Raw genomic sequence first — 20,906 nt, 5'->3', positions numbered from 1 at the left:
CCTTCATCTAGTAGACTACAGAGGCAACCTGCACTGGAGTGCAAGCATCTCAGTGGAAGCCAGGAAATGGCTGGAAGGAGTATCCAGACCTAGGATGCTATCTCCAGAAAGGAGAGACAAGAGTTAAGGGATAAGACTGGGTCGAAAGGATGTTACCAGCAAAAGACCTTCTACAAATGAAGCTTTCGAGAAGAATCGACCATCAAATGGCAGAATATTGAAATGGCTGCCTGCTTCCAAGGAAGCCAGTGCTACGCTCTGTGGCTTGAATCTGCAGCCAACTGAGGAACTAATTCGGAAGTGAGTGGATAAGGCAGGAAAAGCACACAGTACAGACGCCGTATTTGGGTTGGCCTTCCATCCATCATCTCATTTTCACTGCTACAATAAACACAATTTGACTTTACACAAGCAGTCCTTTAAGCTGCTGTACAAACATGGACAAGTCAAGAACTGTGTTACATTGAATGCCAATTTATGTTTTGTTTCATAGTGAGGTTTGCTTCCCTGTATTCTGGCAGGAACGATTTTCTGAAGAAGTTTAAGTAAGGGAGTCTATTTTGACTAATAGCAATTCTGGATTCATTTCTAGTTCTGCTTCTGAACACTCAAGTGAGAAAAGAAGTCAAATCTGTCAAGATAGTGTGCTCTAGATGTCATGTCTAGCTCAAGCACTGAGAGCTGTGCAAATACCAGAGAATGAGTTCCATGTGTAAGTCCTGATAGTCAAAGCAACACATGAAAAAGGTCATTTTCCAAAAGTTATTCCTATGAGCCCACTGTGCAAAAGCAGTAGCATGACAATAACACAGTGCAGATTTATAGTTTTAGTTTACATATTTTAAATCAGCATCATCTGTTTGAAATCCTGGCATTCTTTTATGGCATGTAGCATAAAACAGAAGAAAATTAAAGATTACTTGCCTTTCCCATCTGTTGCTGAAGCCTCCTGTAAATGTCTTATTGACCTGAAAAACAAAAATTAAAAAAAAAAAAAGAAAAGTAGTAGTAGATTAGCTATAATTTTTGCACTCCCTTCTCACTGCAGCCCTCTAGAACTCTGACAAGTTTTGTTAGCTCTTTATGGCTGGGCTATGCTCTTAATTAACTGTGCTTAGTGTGCTTGGCACTGCATATGTTTCACCCCTATCTCCCCAGCTCAGGCAGTTAGTTCAAATATCTGTATCTCCTTGTGATTAAGAAAATCGACTGCTAAAGCCTACTTCAGCCTACTGAAAGCTTCGTGGGAGGGAGGGAGCAGAGTGAGAAACTGGGGCATTTTCCAGCATAATGCTTTCCACTTGTACAATTAAGCTGAGCTACTATTCAGAGTACTGCCAAGCATTTGGCATCTCATTGCTCTTTTAAGCTCTTTTCATTTAAATAGTTGATTACAGCTTACATGTATCTACACAGGCAACTTACGTAACAAGCTACCCTGCAGGAATGTAAATTCAAGGGCCGAGTCTTAGTCACCTTCCTTGCTCACATGAGTCATCCCACCAGCTGCAGTGACACTATCCAGATGAAAAAGGGGCAGGATTTTATGTCCTGGGCTTCACTGTTAATTTATGTTGGTACCATGACAATGCAGGAACGGGTTGCGCACTATAAACAGCTACAGGCCAGCTCATCCAAATGCATTTGTTCTGCAGGTACAGTTCCTTTATGAAAGGGAAGCTTTGTACCAGCAAATCACCGGGTAGGACATACGGAGTCTAGCATTAGGTAATAAGAGCTGCGACTGTAGAAGTCACCTTTATCACAGAAAATCAGAGTCTCTCTACAATTAACGTTAGTATTCCTGTAGTTTTATTCACTATACCCAAATGCTCTCAACCTCAGAAGAGCCACAACATTTTGACTGGAGTGGGGGAAAGGACGAGTGGGTAGTGCAAATTTCTTAGCAGACGTTTCCCAGCCTTGGCAGAAGGCCACCAGGACTGTGTAGGGTTTTGCCCCTACACAGAGGGCAACTGGGAAGTTAAGGACAGCCAAAATCCACCCTCACAAGTCAAGCCGAAACTTACTCCCACCTACTGAGCAACATGTATGTGTGTCTTTACACATACACATTATGAAACAGTTCCTCTGAAACACTCAAGAGTTACACACTCTAGAGTGATGACATGTTTGCTAGACAGACATTTGTATTTACTCTGTGTTTCATAAAAAGTACTGGAGATACTGGAGAAAAAGAAGAATATTCTGTGTTTACCAACCAAGGAGCCAGAAGCTCTTTCGTATCCTCCTTTACATCCAGCTGTTTATCCAATTAAGACTAAAATTAATTTAGAAGATAAATGTTCTGACTAACTGGCAAGAAGTAACAATACTGTTTACCTGAATTATCTGTGTTTTGGTCGAGTTTTATATAACCAACATTATTTCTTGCCAAGCAGAGTGGAAGGAAGGGCAGGGAACTGCTCCCTGTGGGATTATTTCTTCTAAACAGTCAAGTGAAAATGCAGCTACTCTGCTTGAAAGCAGCACTGATCTGAGACAGCACTATTGTTTTAGAATTTAGCAGCCTAGCTTCCAATCTCAGTCAGCAAAGCAAAATCCCATTTCTCAATGTAAGAGAGCCAGCACTTCTGCAAAATTCAAAAGCACCTATAGCCTGCACTGTGCCAGCCCCCCTTAAATTGTCACCTTTCCTAATCTTTGACATCTCCAAACCAAGGATCTTCCACAACACAGGACTGATATAGTTTTAAAAAGTTAACGGAATGGTTGACTCCAAAGAATCAACTTTTTTTTTTGCTTTGGCACTATCTTTAGCTCTAACTAGCAGTCAATATTAATTCAGAAGCAGCTCAAGCCATCAGGGCTCAGAAAGCACACAACGCGTACAGTGACTCACCATACCACTGGAAATAGGATGGCTCCACAACATAGCAAGTCTACCAGGAAGAGGATTTCTTTCCACAGTCCATACTCAGTTGTCCCCTCCTCTGTTGACTCTATGATGATGTATGCCACATTTGCCAGTACCTACAGGACAAAACGTGCTTAATGGCTTCAGAAGCTTTCCAAGGAGACACCACATGTGGGCTGTCAATCCAGCTGTCCCACAGTTTCAGAAAGAGCCCATTCAGTAACATGTATAATTCTTCTGCAGCTCTCTGTCAAGAAAGTTACACCTTCAGCAGCATCTTCACAGGATTTACAGAAATAAAACTGACTGGAACTAACTTCTGCTGACATTCAGAAAGTAGTCCTTTTTGTTATGTGTTAAGCTGAATCTACTGTATCAGTAGTGATAAAAAGAGCAAAATCTATTTATAAAAATACAGAAACAGGACTCTGCATACACACAGATAGCAAACAGCCTAAACACATTATTCCAAATTAAGCCAATAATTCAAACTGGTCATTGACCATGTTTAGTACTCCACATCTGAGCTCTACAAGAGCCTCAAACACTAATTATATACTTCTGATTTTGCATATGGGTAAGGGATTCCATCTGGAAAGGCAGAAAAGCTGTTCTATCTACAGCAAATAGAAGTGCTGCCCTCCTATTTACTTCAGTTCCTGGAATAGGAGACAATCACTGATCACTCTGAACACACTGGGAAAATTTCCCTCAGACGCAATGGACCTCCAAGTCTTGGTTTTCTCCTTTTTTTTTTCCCTTAAGACCATTCAGCAAGCATTTCAGAAGTGACAACTTTAATTTAATTTCTCTGCTTAGTAGTTTAGTATTGTTTTGCAGCCCAAGTTTTGCCCCAGTGTGAATACACCTACCTTATAGCTAGTTGTTCATTTGCTGATACTATTTGATCACCGTTATCTCACACTCAATACAGGGAGAAAAAAGGGGAAAATTACAGAAGTAACTCTTGGCCCAGGAAATTCCAGCTCAACTGAAATTGTAACCTACAGGCACATATAAGCTACTATAACTACGCACTATTTTGTGAAGGATTCACAGCCATTTACAGTTTCCACAAGCAGCTCCCCCGCAACATAGTAAATATTGACACAGCTCAGTCCTCACCTGAAGTGGGATGACAATCATGAAAATTTTTTTGTCTTTATCTGACAGGATGTGTTTAATGAAAGCCCAGCCTGTGCCGATAAGGGCGATAGTGATGAACAGAAGAGCACCCTTCAGTCTGAAAGAGAAATTGCAATGAGAGACTATTTTATCACACTTCCTCTCCTGCCCAGGTTCTCTCCTACAGTCAGTAAAGCCACAAACCCAAACAAATGCCTTGCTATTCATAATTTTGGCAAGTGCTTATCCTACAACAGTGAAGCAGATGTACTTGCTTACAATTGTGCATCACATAGCAATATTACACTTTATTCACAACTTCAATATAATGCGATCTTTTCCTGGGGGAGTCATCTATTCACCACTGTGAACAAGGGAAAACACTGGCAGCTGCACCCTCTTACCATTCACACCAACAGCAAATTAGATACTTGAATATTAGTGTGAATAAAGAAAAGCAAAGCATTTCTTATCCTTTTACTCCTCAACCCACGCAAGTATCAATTCTCTGCAGCTGCCCTCTATAAGTAGAGCTTTCCCCTTCACACAGGGCTGATTGTTGTCTTGTCACTCAGAACACAGCACCAAAGAATCAGCAATTTTCCAGTTTGCTCGGGAGGGGCAGCCCCACAGGGAATTCAGTTTCATTGTTTGAATCTATCACATCAACCTTCTGACACACTTACAGGTGAGTGATGTAATAAACGACAGCCCAGCCTTCAATAGGAAATCCCTGAGAAGAAATGTAGTGATAGTCGATCTGGAAGCAGAAAATACAGTAAGTTACTTTAGAAATTGCTCATCAGCACCCCACCCATGTCTACAAAGTAGGTCTGCTTGACAGCCATTTCAAGTTTCACTTTCCAATCGGTGTGTACAAACTCAGCTCTGTTACACCTCAGAGAATACCTCCTTCCAAGGTGTTCTAGTTTTGTTTAGCAACAATGAGGTCATTCCCATTTGCTGTATTTCCTAAGCGTTAGGGAATATATCTTATACAATCTACATCCTCCCTACACAGCTCCCACACTTAACTATAGTTAAATAACTGCATTTGTAACCTATTTATTCATTCATTGTTCAAGTTCAGTTGCATTAGGTGACTAGAGGCTTTTTAGCTTCGCTTTCACTAGAAACCAGATTCAAATCATTAGACTCCAAAAATTTATGTAGCAGGTATCTTATCATGAATGCAAAGGTGAAGATCACGGCTGGCACAAACCTCGAAGCATTAAATGCTTGCCATTACCTCTGTTCATGAGATCTTGAAGGCAAAGTCAATACAATTCAATAGAGACTTCACGTGTTGGAAGTGCCAAAGCTGATAACATTAGGTCTGTTACGATACACCATAATACTTCATCTAAAGTAGTGGCCCTGAATTTTACAAATATTCATCAAGGTTTCCATTCATTAACATTTATTGCAAGCCATGTAGCTGGAGCAGCACTAGAGCTCCAGCTTTCACGCCAGCCTCAGATGGCCAAAACATGAGAATTCATGGAACTCATTCAACCCTCACACATGCTTTCTGCTTCATCACTTCAGGCCACGATCTCAATTGTATTTAAAGTCAGAATTTGCTGATGAAAACAGAATCACTTCCACCAAACAGCTGCAGTTCAGCTCCAGTGCTTCAGTACGAAAGACATTTCTCTCCCTCCCATTTTCCCCTCCAAAGCAGATTTCTCCAACAGCATGCCCCGAGTTCCATGTTTCTACTTCCCAGCTGAACAACTTAAGGCAGAGAAGTTATACGTACCGCATGGAAGACTAAGGACAGAGATTTTGTAAAAGGGAGGGCTGCCATTAGCCAGTGAATCTTAAAGACATCATTTCTGGGAAGAAAAAAAAAAACAAACAAACAAGGAAGAGCATCAATTAAAAGACAGCAGTAAAAGTTTCAGTTCCCAAGGGTGTTTCCTTAAAATCTGTAAATGTCAAACAGCAACTCCCAGGCTAAGATGACTATTAGAGTAAAAGAATTCCCTTTAAGGCTGCAGTCCAAGTGTTTTGCAACATCCTGAACAACATTTTAACTACATGTTCTCCAACTCTGATTTTTAATACTTGGGTTAATCAAAAGTAGTAATTCATAGGAACATCTTGCATATATAGATCATAACTGTTAAAACTCCAGACTAATTCAGAAAAGCCAAAATGGAATCATAGGTGCTCCTGGTTTCTGTTGCTATGCTTTAAGAAACATGGTTTTCAATTATGAATTCCTACCACTTTCAACTATAATCAAAATGTTTACGGCTCTCCACTGCCATAACCTGCCATTTCCCATATGAAAAAAAATGATCAAGATTTTTCTTGTTATTTAAAGTTATTTGCAGATAGCCTTCTTTTGTATCAACTACAAGAACTTCCTATTTATTTGTTGCCACAATATATTTTAATATGTACAATACACAAAAAATTTCCTAAGGTAAGACTTGACAACTTTACAACAATAGTCTGCAACAATTATACTGTCAGAATAGCTGTTTTTAAACTATAAACTGTATATATTAGGCATAAAATATTGAGACAGATTTGGAGTTTTAAGTTATCAAATCTGACTGAGAATTGGGCATTATAAGAGATTAAATAAAAAACAAAAATCAAACAAGGTAGGCCCATACTTGTCACTGACTCCGAACTAACCTGCTTACCTGCGTTTACGGAGTATGTGGATCCATACAGTCCCAGACAGGAAAAAGAAGAGAGCCATGGAAATGTAAAGTTTTGGCAGTGGGATCTCACCTGCTGAGAGGTAGCTTTCAGGATTCTTCTCCGTAATTTCTATCTGAATATTAAAGTTATGTTATATGTAGAGTTGCAAAGACATTTTGTTAAAGCTGAGTTAATGATTACAGTTCACAATCAAATTTGCTCGTTTAAAATTAGCTTTTCTGAAGCGGTGACCATAACGAGGCAATTAAAGAATAAAATAAAAGCAGCTCTTCACCCTCAAGAATCTCAAAACATTTTGCAAAATTAGACCTGCAACAATAATTTCCTTGAAAAGCAGAAAAGGACAGTTTCCTTCCAGTGCTTCAGTTACGCAACATAATTCAGAAAACGAAGTAATTTTCCCAAAGAATAGTTGTTCTCTACACCAAACTTCAGAGTTTGCCCACATTTGATTTGGAAACAGTATCTACAACCTTGTATAAACAAGCAGGTTTTTAGCACAGTCCCCATTTCAGGTGTGGAGAGTCATATATAGCTGAAAAACTCACTCTTAGGTTTACTACAGTGATTTCTTCACCTGCCAAGAGAAAGGAAGCACTCTGCTGCAAGACTATTACCCTGCAACTGAGAAAACAGAAGCTTCATTTTAACATTCTATTTCTGTGCCTAAATGGCTTGGTTATACGCGCCAGGACTTCATTAAAATAAAGCATCAAGACTAGTTTGGAGTACTGAAACTGTCCTGCATCTCTAAATACAACCAAGCACGTTAGTTAGCCAGGTTTTCTTCTCTTTCCAATTTCTTTAGTGGGTCAAAGCAACAAACTGCAATTAAAGGACTCGGAATTCTAAACCTACAACTTCAGGAGCAGATTTAAAGTAGTTTAGTCTGAGTTAAGTAAAGGGCTGCTAAGTTTTATCACCTACACGTTGCCTTGCTCTTCCCTTGCAGTAGCATCAGCACAACCACGTGAAAAGCAGTACAGGGGTCTGATCTGGCCGAGAGTTATCTCGGTCATGAGAGGATTCATTACGGGATAGCTCACTATACACCAGCATGAGCGCAGGAAAGAGAAAGGAAAAGCCTGAGTTCTGATAATGCGCTCTCGCTCTAAAGAGCCCAGGGCCAAGCCCTTGGATGTTAAAAGAGGTAAGACATTTGCCATAACATATTGCCTTTAAGATGTGCATCTAACACTGTAAAAACACATCTTTAATTTGGTCAGAAAAAGCAAAAGCACTGAATTCACAAATACCAATGATTTAGATTGCAGCGACAGCCTTAATATCTGCAATTGTGTAAAGAAAAAAAAGTGATTTTTTGAGCGCAGCCAAACACCAACAGCTGGTTTAGCTCCCATCTCATTACAACATCTAGTCACAACTGTGTAGACTGAACCCAGCCCACACAGTCTTTAGATTTCCAGACACTTCTCCAAAACCAGTATTTTAATTCTTCTTACTGTAGTTGCTTCCTTCAGAAATGCCACCACAGAGATGAGATGTACAGCTCTGAATCACTTCCCATCCCATATACACACTCGTACCGTGCGTGCTTGTATACCAAGCTAGAACTGAAAGCTGTGTTTCAGCCTATGAATGAGCTAATTATACTTTGGAAGCTATACTCACATCGAGACTAAATAGCTGCTGATCATTAGCCGGCCCTTCCTCGCCAACACATTTATGGAAATACAGGCTGTAGAGACCTTCTTGGTTATCAGAGCTGATGTTAAAAAAAAACTGGAAATAAGGAATAGGACAGTCAGCATTCTTCTCATTCACAACAGGGTTGCCCTGGTAAGGAGCCATCTCTAGTGAAGCATGAAAAAAGTCAGTCATTTAGGGTCAAGCTAGTTCCTTTCAGCAAGGAAAGTTCTGAGGATAACAGCATACCTGCAAGTTTCAACAGAATCTCAGATGCAAAATCATTGCACATATCTATGATTATGCGCTCTGGTAATCCAAGACGTTAATTGAAGACTCTTAGGTATCAGTGTTTAACAGTTCACGACAGGAAAAAATAGCAAGGTGTTGTATATTTAACATGGTGAAGCATAAAATTTTGATTATACTTGCCCTAAAGCATAAGCAGCAATTCTGTTCCTCCCCCAACTATACAAATTGCGACAGGTATAGAAATGAGATTTGTGTTACGTAACAGAATTTAACATATGTTTGTTTTACAGTAACCAACAATCACAAGTGGACCAGTATGCTGAAATGAAGTGTTAATCTGGTTTCATACGGAATATCTTCCCCTCAAGCGAGTCACCAGTCCGGTCACAGCTATTTGTTGTTAGGAATCTGTAAGCACTAGAGCACTAGTTGCATCACAGTAAACTTTAATATGCTGAGACTCACAGACCAAGATATTTAGAAGAACTGCACCATACCAAAGACAGTTTAAAACAGCTCCCACACCTTACAAAGAAAGATTCCCAGCATTTATTCTTAAGAAGAGTCCTCCCAAAAACTGAGCTATCAGAGACACATCTATACCAAAGAAATGGGGATTACAGTAGGGAGCAACAGACTTTTACTTTTCACAAAGTAGTACAGTGAAGGAACTGTTTGCACACATTGAGACTAGACACTGACAGACACCCTACCTGAAATGAGAAAGTTCCTCTGTCATTGTGAACAGGATGTTCTTGTTCTACTATGCTCTGGGAAAAGGAAAAGAGTTCTTTAGATTTTTTTAAGTAGCTAACTACCACATTTGGCTACATCACCCAGACTATCAAAACTGCATTCTGTATATTTACAGTGGAGACTGAGAGCAATAGAAAATAAGACTCCACTTTCTGGCTATGCTTATGCTGGAATATTCCCCCAGGCTCTTTCTGAGAGAGAACTGAGATAGTTTCTTACCTGGGAGGATGTTGTACTTCGTTTGGACTTCTTATCTAGAGATAAAAGTATTAATGGTATATTTAGACATCCTCATAGACTACCACCTTTTACACATTGCCAAAACCTTACTCAAATCTTCCTATACTTGCCTGCGTGGTAGTTTCCTTGATAAACAGAGATTCTTTCCCAGTCCCCCCTTACTCTCCTGCAACCAGCACTCATTCTGAATGCATTCTCTAACACTAGGATAGGTTCCTCTACTTTTACACCTTCTAGAAAAGCCTACCCAATAAACCTTTCCAACCCCTCCAGTTACAGTGATGCAGGAGGCAGATGACCTATACCAGATGCAGGTTACAGCTTTGTTTCATACAGGCTACAGCTATGACTTTTAATGTTATCATCGAGTACTGCTAATCTCACTGATTAATCTTAATCTGGGCGTTAATACACAGCCTGACAAACATGGAAGTCCTAGTCAGCCCTGGGGAAGGAAAAAGTTTTCAGCTCTTTACTAAGCAAAGCCCCAGAAAACCCAAACAAACAAAACCTAAAAGCATAGGTGACCTGCCAAGTCAATATCTGTTCTGAACTTGAGAAACTTAAAATTGACAGGAGATTTCAACAGAACAGCATGTCAAGTTCACAGTTTCACTCCACTGCTGTAAGAAGCTTTTCAAACACAAGGTCATCCCATTCTGTCGGGAAGTAAAAGTTCAAGACTTAAGCTTTGCTTTTGGCTCCCACGCCCCAATGCACTGTCAATGTGCCTGCCACACTTTTATTGAAAAAAAAAACCAAAACTAGAACTGTCAGGTCAATTATCTCCAGGCGATTCAGCTTTAGTTCTTGACTTGTTAGAATAGCTGTGCAAAATTTTCACCTACATCAAAGCTTGTGAACATGACACGGCAAGATAGACTCAGACTACTTCAGATCAGACGGCTACACTTCTAAACTCTTCCAGGAAGGGATAACATGAACTGTTTAGAGCTAATCTCATCAGAGCTGAGATTATAAAATTGTTTCGTCTGCTGGTGTGGAAGTCAGACAAAGATCTGTGCCTCCAAGAAAGGTAACTGGTAGTTACTTCTCCATCCCCCTAGCTTCTAAGTGACAGACTAGATTTCAACTCTTCAGATAAGAGGGTCATAGACTAATAGAAATGTTGGCTGGAAAGGAACTGTGGTAGCATTTAATCCAACTTCTGACTCAAAGCACACCTAGCGTCAGTACTATAAAACGCTGGCCCCGGCTTTCTTTAGTCAAACGTTTAAAACCTCAAAGAAAGGAGGTTCTAGAACTTCCACATATGATCTGCTACAGTGCTGTAATACCCACCTAGAAAAGCCTCATTTTCTCTCCCAGCATTCAATCTGAGACACTGACAACTTAATAAGGGGGAACAGCCACAGGTTGCATAGTGTGCCACTATTAAAAATAGCTTGGCATCCTTGTCCTTCTAACTTTCCTTCAACTAGTTGGTGCTGGCTACCAAATTCCTCCTTAGCCTTCTTTCAGCCAGACACAGGACAGCCAAGTACTTTAATCCCTTCTCACAGGCCTTGGAGGTCTCCAAGAGTCACGTTCGGTTTCTGCTGGGTCAACAGAACTGCTTAATGCAGATCACTGAGCAGGACAGACTCTAGCCCAAAACGCAGAGGTTTACACAAGTCTGTGCGTCAAGTTCTAACCCAAGGGGACCCCAGAATGTGACTACAACACACTGCTGGATGCTCATCAACAAGGAACTAGCAGTGAGAGCACATATAGGTCAGGTTTAGCAGGCTTACCTTTGCTGTCTGTATTTTGATTGGTCTTTGCAGGATTTTTATCGGAATCACTGCTCTGTTCAGAAGCTTTTAGCGGCTTGGTAGTTAAGGCAGTAATGTTTTCCTCAGACATGAACGAAATTTTAGGTAACAAAGAAGCAGCTTCTGCAGAGAATCGTACTTTCACACTAAATAAACAAAGAGTTTTTTATACAAAATGAAAGTAAATCAACATTCATGAAGAGGCTATCTGTCATAGCCTACATATATCCAATAAAGGAAAATCAACTTGTCTTGACTTGGTGGGTTTTTTTACCACAGAGAACAAACACCAGATAGCGATTTACAGAAGCCTGCCATTGAACTGATCACTGTGGGACAAGTCACACTATACGTTTACATGAAATACAAGAGCAGTTAAAGAAAAGTAAATTTATTTCGTAACCAGTCTCATTACAAATTATGTTTCCACACAAACAGTTACAGTTGTTCTTGCAAAATAAAGCAACTCAGCCACTTCCATAAAATAAGTAACTCAAGACAAACAATAAGGCATATTCAGTGCAAGAGCTGCAAAAGTGACCCAAAACTTCAAGTTCATGCCTTCAGCATAATTAAGGTATGATTCTTTTGCCCGATGTCCCCTTATCCCTCCAACATACAGCAAGAATTCTGGACCATTTTATACTGTAGATTTTTTTTCTTTCACTCTCACCTCCCCTCAACTCTCATGTAACCCAATAAAAACCAAGCTACATGCACAGCAGCTTTCCAAGCCCTTAAAGAAATTTCACAAGTGTTATGTTAGCTTCAACTAGAGAAATAACTTAAAAGTAGCGTACACTATTTACTCACACTTCAGTTTTGAAGTCCAGAAGTAAGATTACAACAGAGACATCTTGCTCTGGTTTCTTTTTCAAGATGCAGTAATCCATTTCTTCATCCTGGTAGTATAAGCAAAACATCTTTGAAGTGTCCCATTTCTTATAAACAGAAGGATGTGTTCCCCTCCAGGGTAGAGGTTACCATTCTTAGTCCAGCAAGTCATAAAATTTAATTATTCTGACAACCTGACCATGTCTAAAGGCCCACCCCCTCCCTTTTTTTTTTTTATTTCTTCCAACTATTCCTGGAGTAAGGTAGACTATGAGATGTTCCCAGCTTGAACAAGTATGATTGCATCTCTTATTCTTACCAGGTAAGTAGAGAACCCATCATTCCTTGTTCGATCCAAACTGAACCCCACCTATGAGACAATTGAGAAGAATCTGTTAAATTAAACCAGCTCAGGTTCCCCTAATACCAGACACCACCACTGAAAGAGTCAAAGATACTGCTCTCTAAACAAATTAACCTATGTTTAAGGCAGAATCCAGGTATTTTTCTCATTACCTAATCAGACAGAAAAAAATTATCCAAATATAATAAACTTGCTGCTTCAACCATATCTACCAAGAATAAAATATATACTGATTCAAACCTAAACTAAGCTAGAGTCCCTTCAGTCCCTGAACCTTTTAACTTATTTCATTATTTTTCCAGATGTTTTTGCTTGAGGAAAACATTTAATACTTTTAGTTATAAAGAGGTCGAACTGTGCAGAAGAGTATGAACACGGGTCTGTTTTCTACCCTAGTATTTCAGTCTCTCTATTAAAATTCCTAACATAATGTGCCACGTAACATGTAATGTTAGAGTCCTCTAAAAATCAGACAACAAGTCACTGTTCTGGAAATCTACTGATATAATGATTACAAGACACATTGCAACACAACAGGACAGCAATGTGAAAATCTCACATTGGAGGACTGCTTCGGAAACGTGTGTTCGATACAGGTTATAGATCTGTGCATCAAGTCAGTGATCCTCTGTGCAGCAGAGGATCTAGTCAATTCAAGTTTATCCTTAAAGCTGAATGGAAAATGCTTAAGGACAAATCTCACAATATACATATCCTCATAAAAGCTCACATCGGGGAGCAAAGCCAATGGCACCACCAGTCAGGATCTGACACCTCAGACAAGTTCAGGCATCCAGCGCACGGGCAATTTCACAGGAAGCTTAATACAGTCATTGGACTCAAAGTTTTAACTTACTGATAAGCTACCCTTGTCATCAGAGCCCACAGGTGGCTTCAGTGAAAGGTTGCTGACATTGACTTTCATGAAACCATCCTTGAAGAAGCCAAAGGTATTCAGATGCACTTTCTGCCTCACGTCATCCTGTAAGAAAGGAAAGTAAGTTTACAAATCATACAGAGTCACTTGCAGCAGCAGGCAAAGAGGGAGCAGGGTGACAGAGACTGGAACTTAGGTATCCAAGCAAAACATCTATCTGATCATACCAAGAACAAATTTATTTAGGATACCTTCAGATATAACCAATTATTTCACTAGAATTGACTAACTCTTCCAATAAGCTGAATAGCAAGAACTTTAAATAAACCTCTCTCTGCTAATTACTTGGCTATACTACCGAGGAATATGCAAGAAAAGGGTCTGTAAAAAATTACATATCTGGTATCACTGATTAAACAAAATATTGCTACCAAAAAAAAAAAAAGAGACTGTAGATAAATCAAGACAACTATTGTTTGAACACTATCTGCTGTCATTACAACAGACTGAAGAGAAATTAGTTGACTATATTGATCTTAACTATCTGAGAGCTGAGTTTTTGCCAACTCTTTAACAAGTATCAATCACAGTGTACTGGCATCGAATCAGATCTTCTATGTTAGGCAGGGTCAATGTTTGAACAATCACCTAACACACTGGAAAACTATCTATATGGTATAGATGAGAAAATTTCTTACGTAGTTCCATTCCTTCACATGATTTTTAGCAAGGCCTTGTATCTTGTAAGTAGTATAAATACCAAAAACTGGCTATGTGGGTTCAAAAAGAATCACCTGGGTTAGCTTCCCTAACAAGAAAATCCCAATCCCCTCCTCTGCTCCCAGTCTTAGTTGCAGAATAATTTACTTTCTCTCAATCTTGCAAGGAAACTGTAGGAATTGATCCCTTTCCATGCATTGTTCAGCTGATAAAGGTTCAAATGCAGCGACTTGTTTGTTTTTTTTAAATAAGGAGGTCATGAAGGACCTCACATGTAAAGTAGTAAACATTACACACAGATGCCACATCAGATGAGGAAAGGTCATATCCCTGTTACTTCACATTCATAAATCAATAAATAGGAATGCAGTTGGACCCTCAGTCCTTGACTGGAAGAAAAGCAGAAACAGAGCAAGAAAAAATTAAAAAGTTTAAAATCTGATTTAATGCACTTTTACAAGTTGTCACTAAAAATAAGAAAATTGTTTCTTTCTCCTGTTTCTTCTAGGAAAAGATAATCAGCTCGCAGAATACTCTAAGCAGAGAAGTCAGCTGCTAAATCAAACAAACTGTTCTGGACAAGGTACTGGAAGGCTGAGCTAAAAACTGTAAAAGTACAGTAAGTTCTCTCCCTCCCTTTACCCCCAGTATGAATTTTGACATCGCTGCATAAAACATTCCTGACACATAAATATCACTCACTGTAACAGCAGGACAATAACCATGACACAGCTAACCTGTAATCCAGCTGTAATAAGATCACCCTAACAGAATCAAGTTAACCTGGCAAATAACCAGATGGTTCCCTTAATTCTCAGAAGAGGAAAAAAAAGTTCGTGACACATGGCTCAGAGCAGATGCTTTGTTCAACAGAGTATTATAGCTGTGCTGTCTTCGGGTTTTAGGTCACTTAATGTGCTCAAAACAAGAGCCCATCTGGTTCATTTAACGCTGCTTTCAATAGAATTTCCCAGTCGGAATAGAAGATTAATACTGGCACTTTACACAGCACATCAGGCATATCTAACCACATCTGGACAGGTAAGCATTTGTCTGGGTGATCAGTAGAAGTGAAACAGTGTTATCCAGCCACAGGTGTTTGGCACCCTGTAAACATGACCAGAGACAGCTGCTTACTTCATAGTAACTGGTAAAGCTATTCAGTTCAAATTAAGGTTATTTACTCCGCTGTTCACCATCATCCTCCCCACCAACAAACGATAATTAATATACGACACACAAACACTTTCCTCCCTGGTTTTATCTCAGCTTTGAGTACTTAGAGTTTACAGATTTAGTTCACAAATCCTTCGGCTTGGCACCATCCCACACAGTCACCAGTTGCCACCAAGCAATAGCATGCTCTCCAAAAGCATCTCCTGCTCCACACACTGACAGCTTAAAGATACTGGCTTACTGATCACTGTCTCACCTCTCACGGGAGGTTTAATTGGTTGGAAGAATCCAGCTTTTATTTATAATCACTCAACTGCTGACTTGAGAAATACTGGACTGTAAGTTGACAGTAAAGGTGTGAACCCATCCCAGTGAACACCTACGCATCTGAGTAGCCAGCACACACACCATTTTAATTCACAGAGGATGTATTTAACGGTTGAGCCTGCCCCTTTGAGAAGAGATGATCTAGGACTCATCCCTAACAGGTTACAGCCAAATCAATACAGTAAGTTCTCAGCTTATTTCTATAAAAATCTTCCTCACTCCTTTAGGATAAAAACTGATCCCTCAACATTTGAGTAAGTGCCCAGGAAAGTGGTATCGAAGACCCTGTAGCCCCGAATAGGCAGAAAAATATTCTTTAACATTTTACCCAAAATCTAATTGGGATCACGCCATGAGTACAGCGAAAGTTTCATCAGAGAGTGCTTATCCATACATGGAAGGAATTTTATTATTTGTGTGAGACTAACAGCAAGAGTTATAATTTGTCTAATGCTAAATGAATTATTGTGAAAGGTATTTTCAACTTGAGCAATTGAAGCTGGAGACCTACCAACATTAAAAGGCCAGAAGTATTTACAAACAACCCCTGAAAAATAACATCTTCCAAATAATAATTTAACATGAAACTGCAGTCTTCACAATATCATAAAACCAGAGAGGCCTTACCTCTCTTTTGGAAGCCAGTTAACTGCAAATATAACTCATAACAATGCAGCTGCTACACAATGCTGTCAGTTGGATGGTTCCTCCTGATAAATCACTAGAAACTGGTACGTTTGGCTGTTCACTAGCATTAAACTTATCTTCCTTATTCTCCAAAACAGTTTGCCATTGCATTACGCAAACATAAGGCAGAGCATATTATAGCATTCAACTGTTAAACGACAAAAAAATTATCTCATTTTAGGTCGAGAGAAACATTCCAACTACCAGCTACGTCCAGAAACCTCTGAAAATGATTTCCAATCTTTTATAACTTCAATTTTTGTAGTTTAGTTTGTCTGTTTTTAAACATAGCTCATTAAAGAAGTGGGTAACAATTGCTACTAAGGAAGAGCGTCTCATTTGACCCGGTTAGTTTTATAGCAAGATCCAAACAAATCACTTTTCTAACTCGGAAGAAATAAATATTTTTGTATGTTTTTATAAGATAAAATAAGTTATTTTCAGAACAGGAAACCACTCAGATTGTGGCTTGTTTTTCTGACAACAAGAAACCCCTTCACCTCAGCACCCTAATTACAAAGATACAAGAACGAGGCTGTTCTAACGTAAGCAATGGCAGCTTGTTTGAGGAAACCTTATATCAAACACTCCTAGAAAGCTGTGGCCTTTAGCTTGGTACAAGCATCAACACAGGCTTACAAGCAAGGACTCAACGGCAAGAACACTAGAAGGGAGATTTCGTTGTGGAAGGCTACAGTTGTTGGAGCTCGATGTTTCCATAAATGCTGTAAAGCAATGGATAAAGTGGAAAGGTAGAGACTGTGCTCTAATAAGAAAGCTTCTGTTTACACATGAGGTGAACAAAGGCGTTAATGCACTTCTACTTTCCACAGTGCTTGGAAGGTCAGCATTGCAACTTACACAAATTATCCACAAAACTAAAACCATACCCCCGCTTTGATCATAAAAATCAGTAACCACAGCTTAGAAAATGATCCAGACAGTTACGAGAGTCCCCCTGGCATTCACTGTATCCCAACGGCTGAAAGTGAGCTCCAGCAAAGTTTTGGCACTCTCCCTAAACTGCTACAACAACAGAGTAATGCTGGTCCTAGTCATATACCACTTTATTAACTTCTTCCAACGTTACTACTGGCAAAACATGGCATGCTGTTGACGACAAGAACAAAATTAACATCATTCTGAAGATTTACAGAGCACTTCATGACCTATATAAAATCCTCAAAAAGCACCACTCTAAACGCACAGTTCCGCTATCACAAAACCACTGCAGAGCTTTTCATTTAAAACACAACAGAAAGCAGCACTCCAGAGCTGCAGAGCTTCACTGCTTCCCACCAACCATCCTGAATAACTAGTTTTTAGAATCATAGAATCACAGAATGGTTTGGGTTGGAAGGCACCTCAAACATCATCTAGTTCCAAGGCCCCTGCCATGAGCAGAGACACTTTCCACCACACCAGGTTGCTCAAAGCTTCATCCAACCTGGCCCTGAGCACTTCCAGGGATGAGGCAGCCACAACTTCTCTGGGCAACCTGTTCCAGTGCCTCAGCACCCTCAGAGGGAAGAATTTCTTCCTTATATCTCATAGAAATCTACTCTCTTTCAGTTTAAAGCCATTGCCCCTTGTCCTATCACTAGATACCCTTGTCAAAAGTCCCTCTCCAGTTTTCCTCTAGGCCCCCTTTATTTTTCTCAAATATAGGCACAGGATGACACATTCTTTCAAAGCACAACCAGAACTCCATTAAACAGAGAGCAGTCAGCATCAATACCTCCTTCTGCCTCTGATGATCACTTGATTAGCGTGGAGAAACTACATCTGGAAAGCAAACAAGACGGGCATGTAGCCTTTTGGAGTTGAGCGAGCAGTGATCAGGACACGAAGACTACTGCAGAATGCAGATGAAAAGTAAAACCAACCTCAAAGTCCCTTCAGAAACCTCCCCCCACCCCGCGTTCAGCCCTCTCTCATCACACGCAGCTTTCCGCCTCGCTTGTAACAGGACGTGAAGCATTCGCGCTTTGAAATCCCCGCAGTCCCGAGGTCCCTTCGCCCGCTCTCCTCGCGTCTAACCGAGGGCCGAAAAGGCAGGGACGGGGCTAAAGGGATGCGAGCGGAAATAACGGCGAGAGCAGGACACAGCGGGGCCCGGGCGGCGTGAGGCGCACAGGGAGAGCCCAAAAAGCCGCGAGGAGGGAGAAGCGCAGGGGGGAGGCAGCGGGACGAAGCTGAAACCGTGAGGAGGGGAGGAGAGCCGGAGCGCGGGCGGCGGGCAGGCCAGGCCGGCCTCGCCACTCCCGCCAGGCGGCCCGCAGCGAGCCGAGCGCGGCCGAGGGCCGAGCCTGCAGGGGCGGCGGCGGCGCAGACCTTACTTTGAGGGTGAGGTGATGGACGCGGGCGCCGGCCGGGCCCGTCCAGAGCAGCGCCAGCCCCAACAGAACCGCGGCCCGCGACGGCACAGCCCGAGCGCCGCGGGCCGCCATGTTCAGTCCAGCATCAGCATCCTCTTCCGCGCCACTTCCGGGGTCACGTGACCGGGGCGGGGCGGTCCCTCGCCCCAGTCCCCGCCGGGTCGCTCCAGCCAGCGGGGTCCGGCCGCCCCAGTCTGTCCTTCCCGGCCCCCTTCGCTCCTTCCGGGCCGCCCCCCGCGTGCCCTGGGCTGGGCTGAGCCCCTCGGCGAAGGCCGCGGTGCGCCCGGGGCCTTGTGGCAGCTCTCACCCAGCAGTTACCCAACCGTTTCAGGTACCAACCCCCGAGCCCTCCCGAGAACGGTGTGCCGGGGTGCTCAGCCAGGCCTTGGTTTGGTGCGAGGCACCACCGAGCTGCTGGGTGCCCTGGGCGAAGGGCAGAGCTCTTCCCGCCTCAGCCGTGCAGCAGAGTTCACCGGCAGCTTTTGGGTTGTTGTTTCCAGCTCAGCCGTGGATCAGCCGGCAGGTTCGCTGAGAGCAGATGTCTGCACATCAGGTAGTGCGAACAACTGAAAAACTGCCTTTCTGTTTGAAGCTGGGTTTAGAGTATTAATTTTAAATACTACCAAAAAAAAAATGTATCACAAAACAAAGCGCTTTCTGCTTCCTTACTGGAGTAGTTTGGCAGCTGTGGAACTCTTTGAAACTGGCAGCGGTAGCCCTACTCAAAAATGAAGTGACAAGCAGACTGGGCCTGGCATCAGTGACTTCTGTGTTGCTCAAACTGGGAGTAACACAAGCGGCAAAATGAACATGAATAGTGGCAATTGAAATGGTTTTTAGGCTAACACATTGCTAAAGAAAAATTGAAAGACTATGCAATGGGAAGCCAGCAATGTAAATAAATTTAATTCTTCGGTGGGGAGTCCTTTCTGTGCTGTCAGCTCTTGGAACTCAAACATTCTTATTTTCCCTTTCAGCATATGGAGTAACAGCTGTGCAAATTTCTTCATCCAGAGCCAGATAAACAACTGGGTTGGACAGGCAAGTAGTAAAATGCAAGCAAGGGTTAAAAGGCAGAGAAAAATCAGTAGTCTTGACCTTTATATTAGCAAGGTTATGTGGAATACCCCGTCTTTGTACAGAGGTCATTCAGATGTTACTGTTTGTTTCTTCTTACAATTTCTTTTCCGTGTTTCTTTTATACTCTTAGGTAACAAAATAAACTCACCATTAGCCAAAGAAACTTGGACTGGTACCAGAAAATATCTAGAAGCATGAAAAAAAAAAAATCTGTGTTTTTCTACACAATGTGTAGTTTTCCACACTTCCTCTGGACAGTAACTTTTATGTGCCACTAGATGTCCTGTCAGCATCAGGCCTTGTAGTGCACATAGCTACACATCACGGGTCATAAGAAGCCTACATAACTACTAACATCAGATAATTTATTCTGAAAAAGATAACTATTGTCCAGATATTTTCGCAGAATTAATATTTTTAATGTTGTAATTGTTATAATTCCTGTGCACAGACCGCCTGGGAAACCTAGAGACTTTCGACTTCCAAGAAATACTTGATTGCAACTGCACCTCAGGCTTCGGTGCCTTGCTCCACTATTAAGTCTCAGACACGCTTTGACTACTTCAGGGGTCAAATAGCATGAGGCTTTCCCCTTTAATCCTGGGAGTTGGTTCAACTGAAGAGCCTCTCTTAGTCTGAAGATGCTTCCTAATAGTAATCAATAGCTTTAAACTGAAAGAGGGCAGATTTAGATTAGATATAAGGCAGAAATTTTTCACTCTGAGGGTGGTGAGGCACTGGAACAGGTTGTCCAGAGAAGTTGTAGATGCCCCATCTCTGGAAGTGTTCAAGGCCAGGTTGGATGAGGCTTTGGGCAACCTGGTGTAGTGGAAGGTGCCCCTGCCCATGGCAGGGGGGTTGGAACTGGATGATCTTTGAGGTCCCTTCCAACCCAAACCATTCCATGACTCTATAAATCAGGCATTACTATGCCACAGACTAGAAAGTATCTGAAGAACTTTATTTTCACATGTAACTCGCCACCAACTATTAGGATTTTGTAGTAACTGTAAATTTCCCACTTCCCTAACTAAATAATCTCAAAGTTATAATTTATAACATGCTTACATTGGTTATGCGTTTTCCTAAGAATTTGTATGTTAAAAGA

The 20,906-nt window shown here is 41.3% G+C and overlaps 1 protein-coding gene and 1 long non-coding RNA gene across 3 annotated transcripts in view; one reads left to right on the top strand and one right to left on the bottom strand.

Moving 5' to 3' along the window:
* Positions 1-18,790, bottom strand: part of GPR107 (G protein-coupled receptor 107) — a 36,883-nt gene extending 18,093 nt beyond the window's left edge. The window contains exons 1-15 of one of the 2 annotated variants that reach the window (XM_086625393.1): positions 18,680-18,699; positions 18,079-18,125; positions 13,410-13,535; positions 12,509-12,559; positions 12,169-12,257; positions 11,335-11,501; positions 9,560-9,594; positions 9,298-9,354; positions 8,318-8,428; positions 6,664-6,797; positions 5,766-5,841; positions 4,690-4,763; positions 4,004-4,121; positions 2,864-2,994; positions 925-968 (exon numbers count right to left, since the gene is read on the bottom strand). In XM_086625393.1, the coding sequence (XP_086481519.1) occupies positions 925-968; positions 2,864-2,994; positions 4,004-4,121; positions 4,690-4,763; positions 5,766-5,841; positions 6,664-6,797; positions 8,318-8,428; positions 9,298-9,354; positions 9,560-9,594; positions 11,335-11,501; positions 12,169-12,257; positions 12,509-12,559; positions 13,410-13,478 (1,156 nt within the window). In that variant the 5' untranslated portion in view covers positions 13,479-13,535; positions 18,079-18,125; positions 18,680-18,699. Of the gene's footprint in view, positions 1-924; positions 969-2,863; positions 2,995-4,003; positions 4,122-4,689; positions 4,764-5,765; positions 5,842-6,663; positions 6,798-8,317; positions 8,429-9,297; positions 9,355-9,559; positions 9,595-11,334; positions 11,502-12,168; positions 12,258-12,508; positions 12,560-13,409; positions 13,536-18,078; positions 18,126-18,679 lie in introns of both variants that reach the window. The other variant, XM_086625392.1, reaches the window with a different exon arrangement.
* Positions 18,791-19,076: 286 nt separating this feature from the next.
* Positions 19,077-20,679, top strand: LOC147527216 (uncharacterized). The gene is made up of 3 exons (XR_015222796.1): positions 19,077-19,271; positions 19,696-19,759; positions 19,929-20,679. It is a non-coding gene; the product is annotated as an uncharacterized LOC147527216 (long non-coding RNA).
* The last annotated feature ends 227 nt before the right edge of the window (positions 20,680-20,906 follow it).

The sequence above is a fragment of the Tauraco erythrolophus genome, chromosome 22, assembly GCF_009769465.1.
Source record: "Tauraco erythrolophus isolate bTauEry1 chromosome 22, bTauEry1.pri, whole genome shotgun sequence".
NCBI classification, from domain to species: Eukaryota; Metazoa; Chordata; class Aves; order Musophagiformes; family Musophagidae; genus Tauraco; species Tauraco erythrolophus.
The sequence above is the reverse complement of the archived record's forward strand: the minus strand, read 5'-3'. Positions and strand labels throughout refer to the sequence as shown.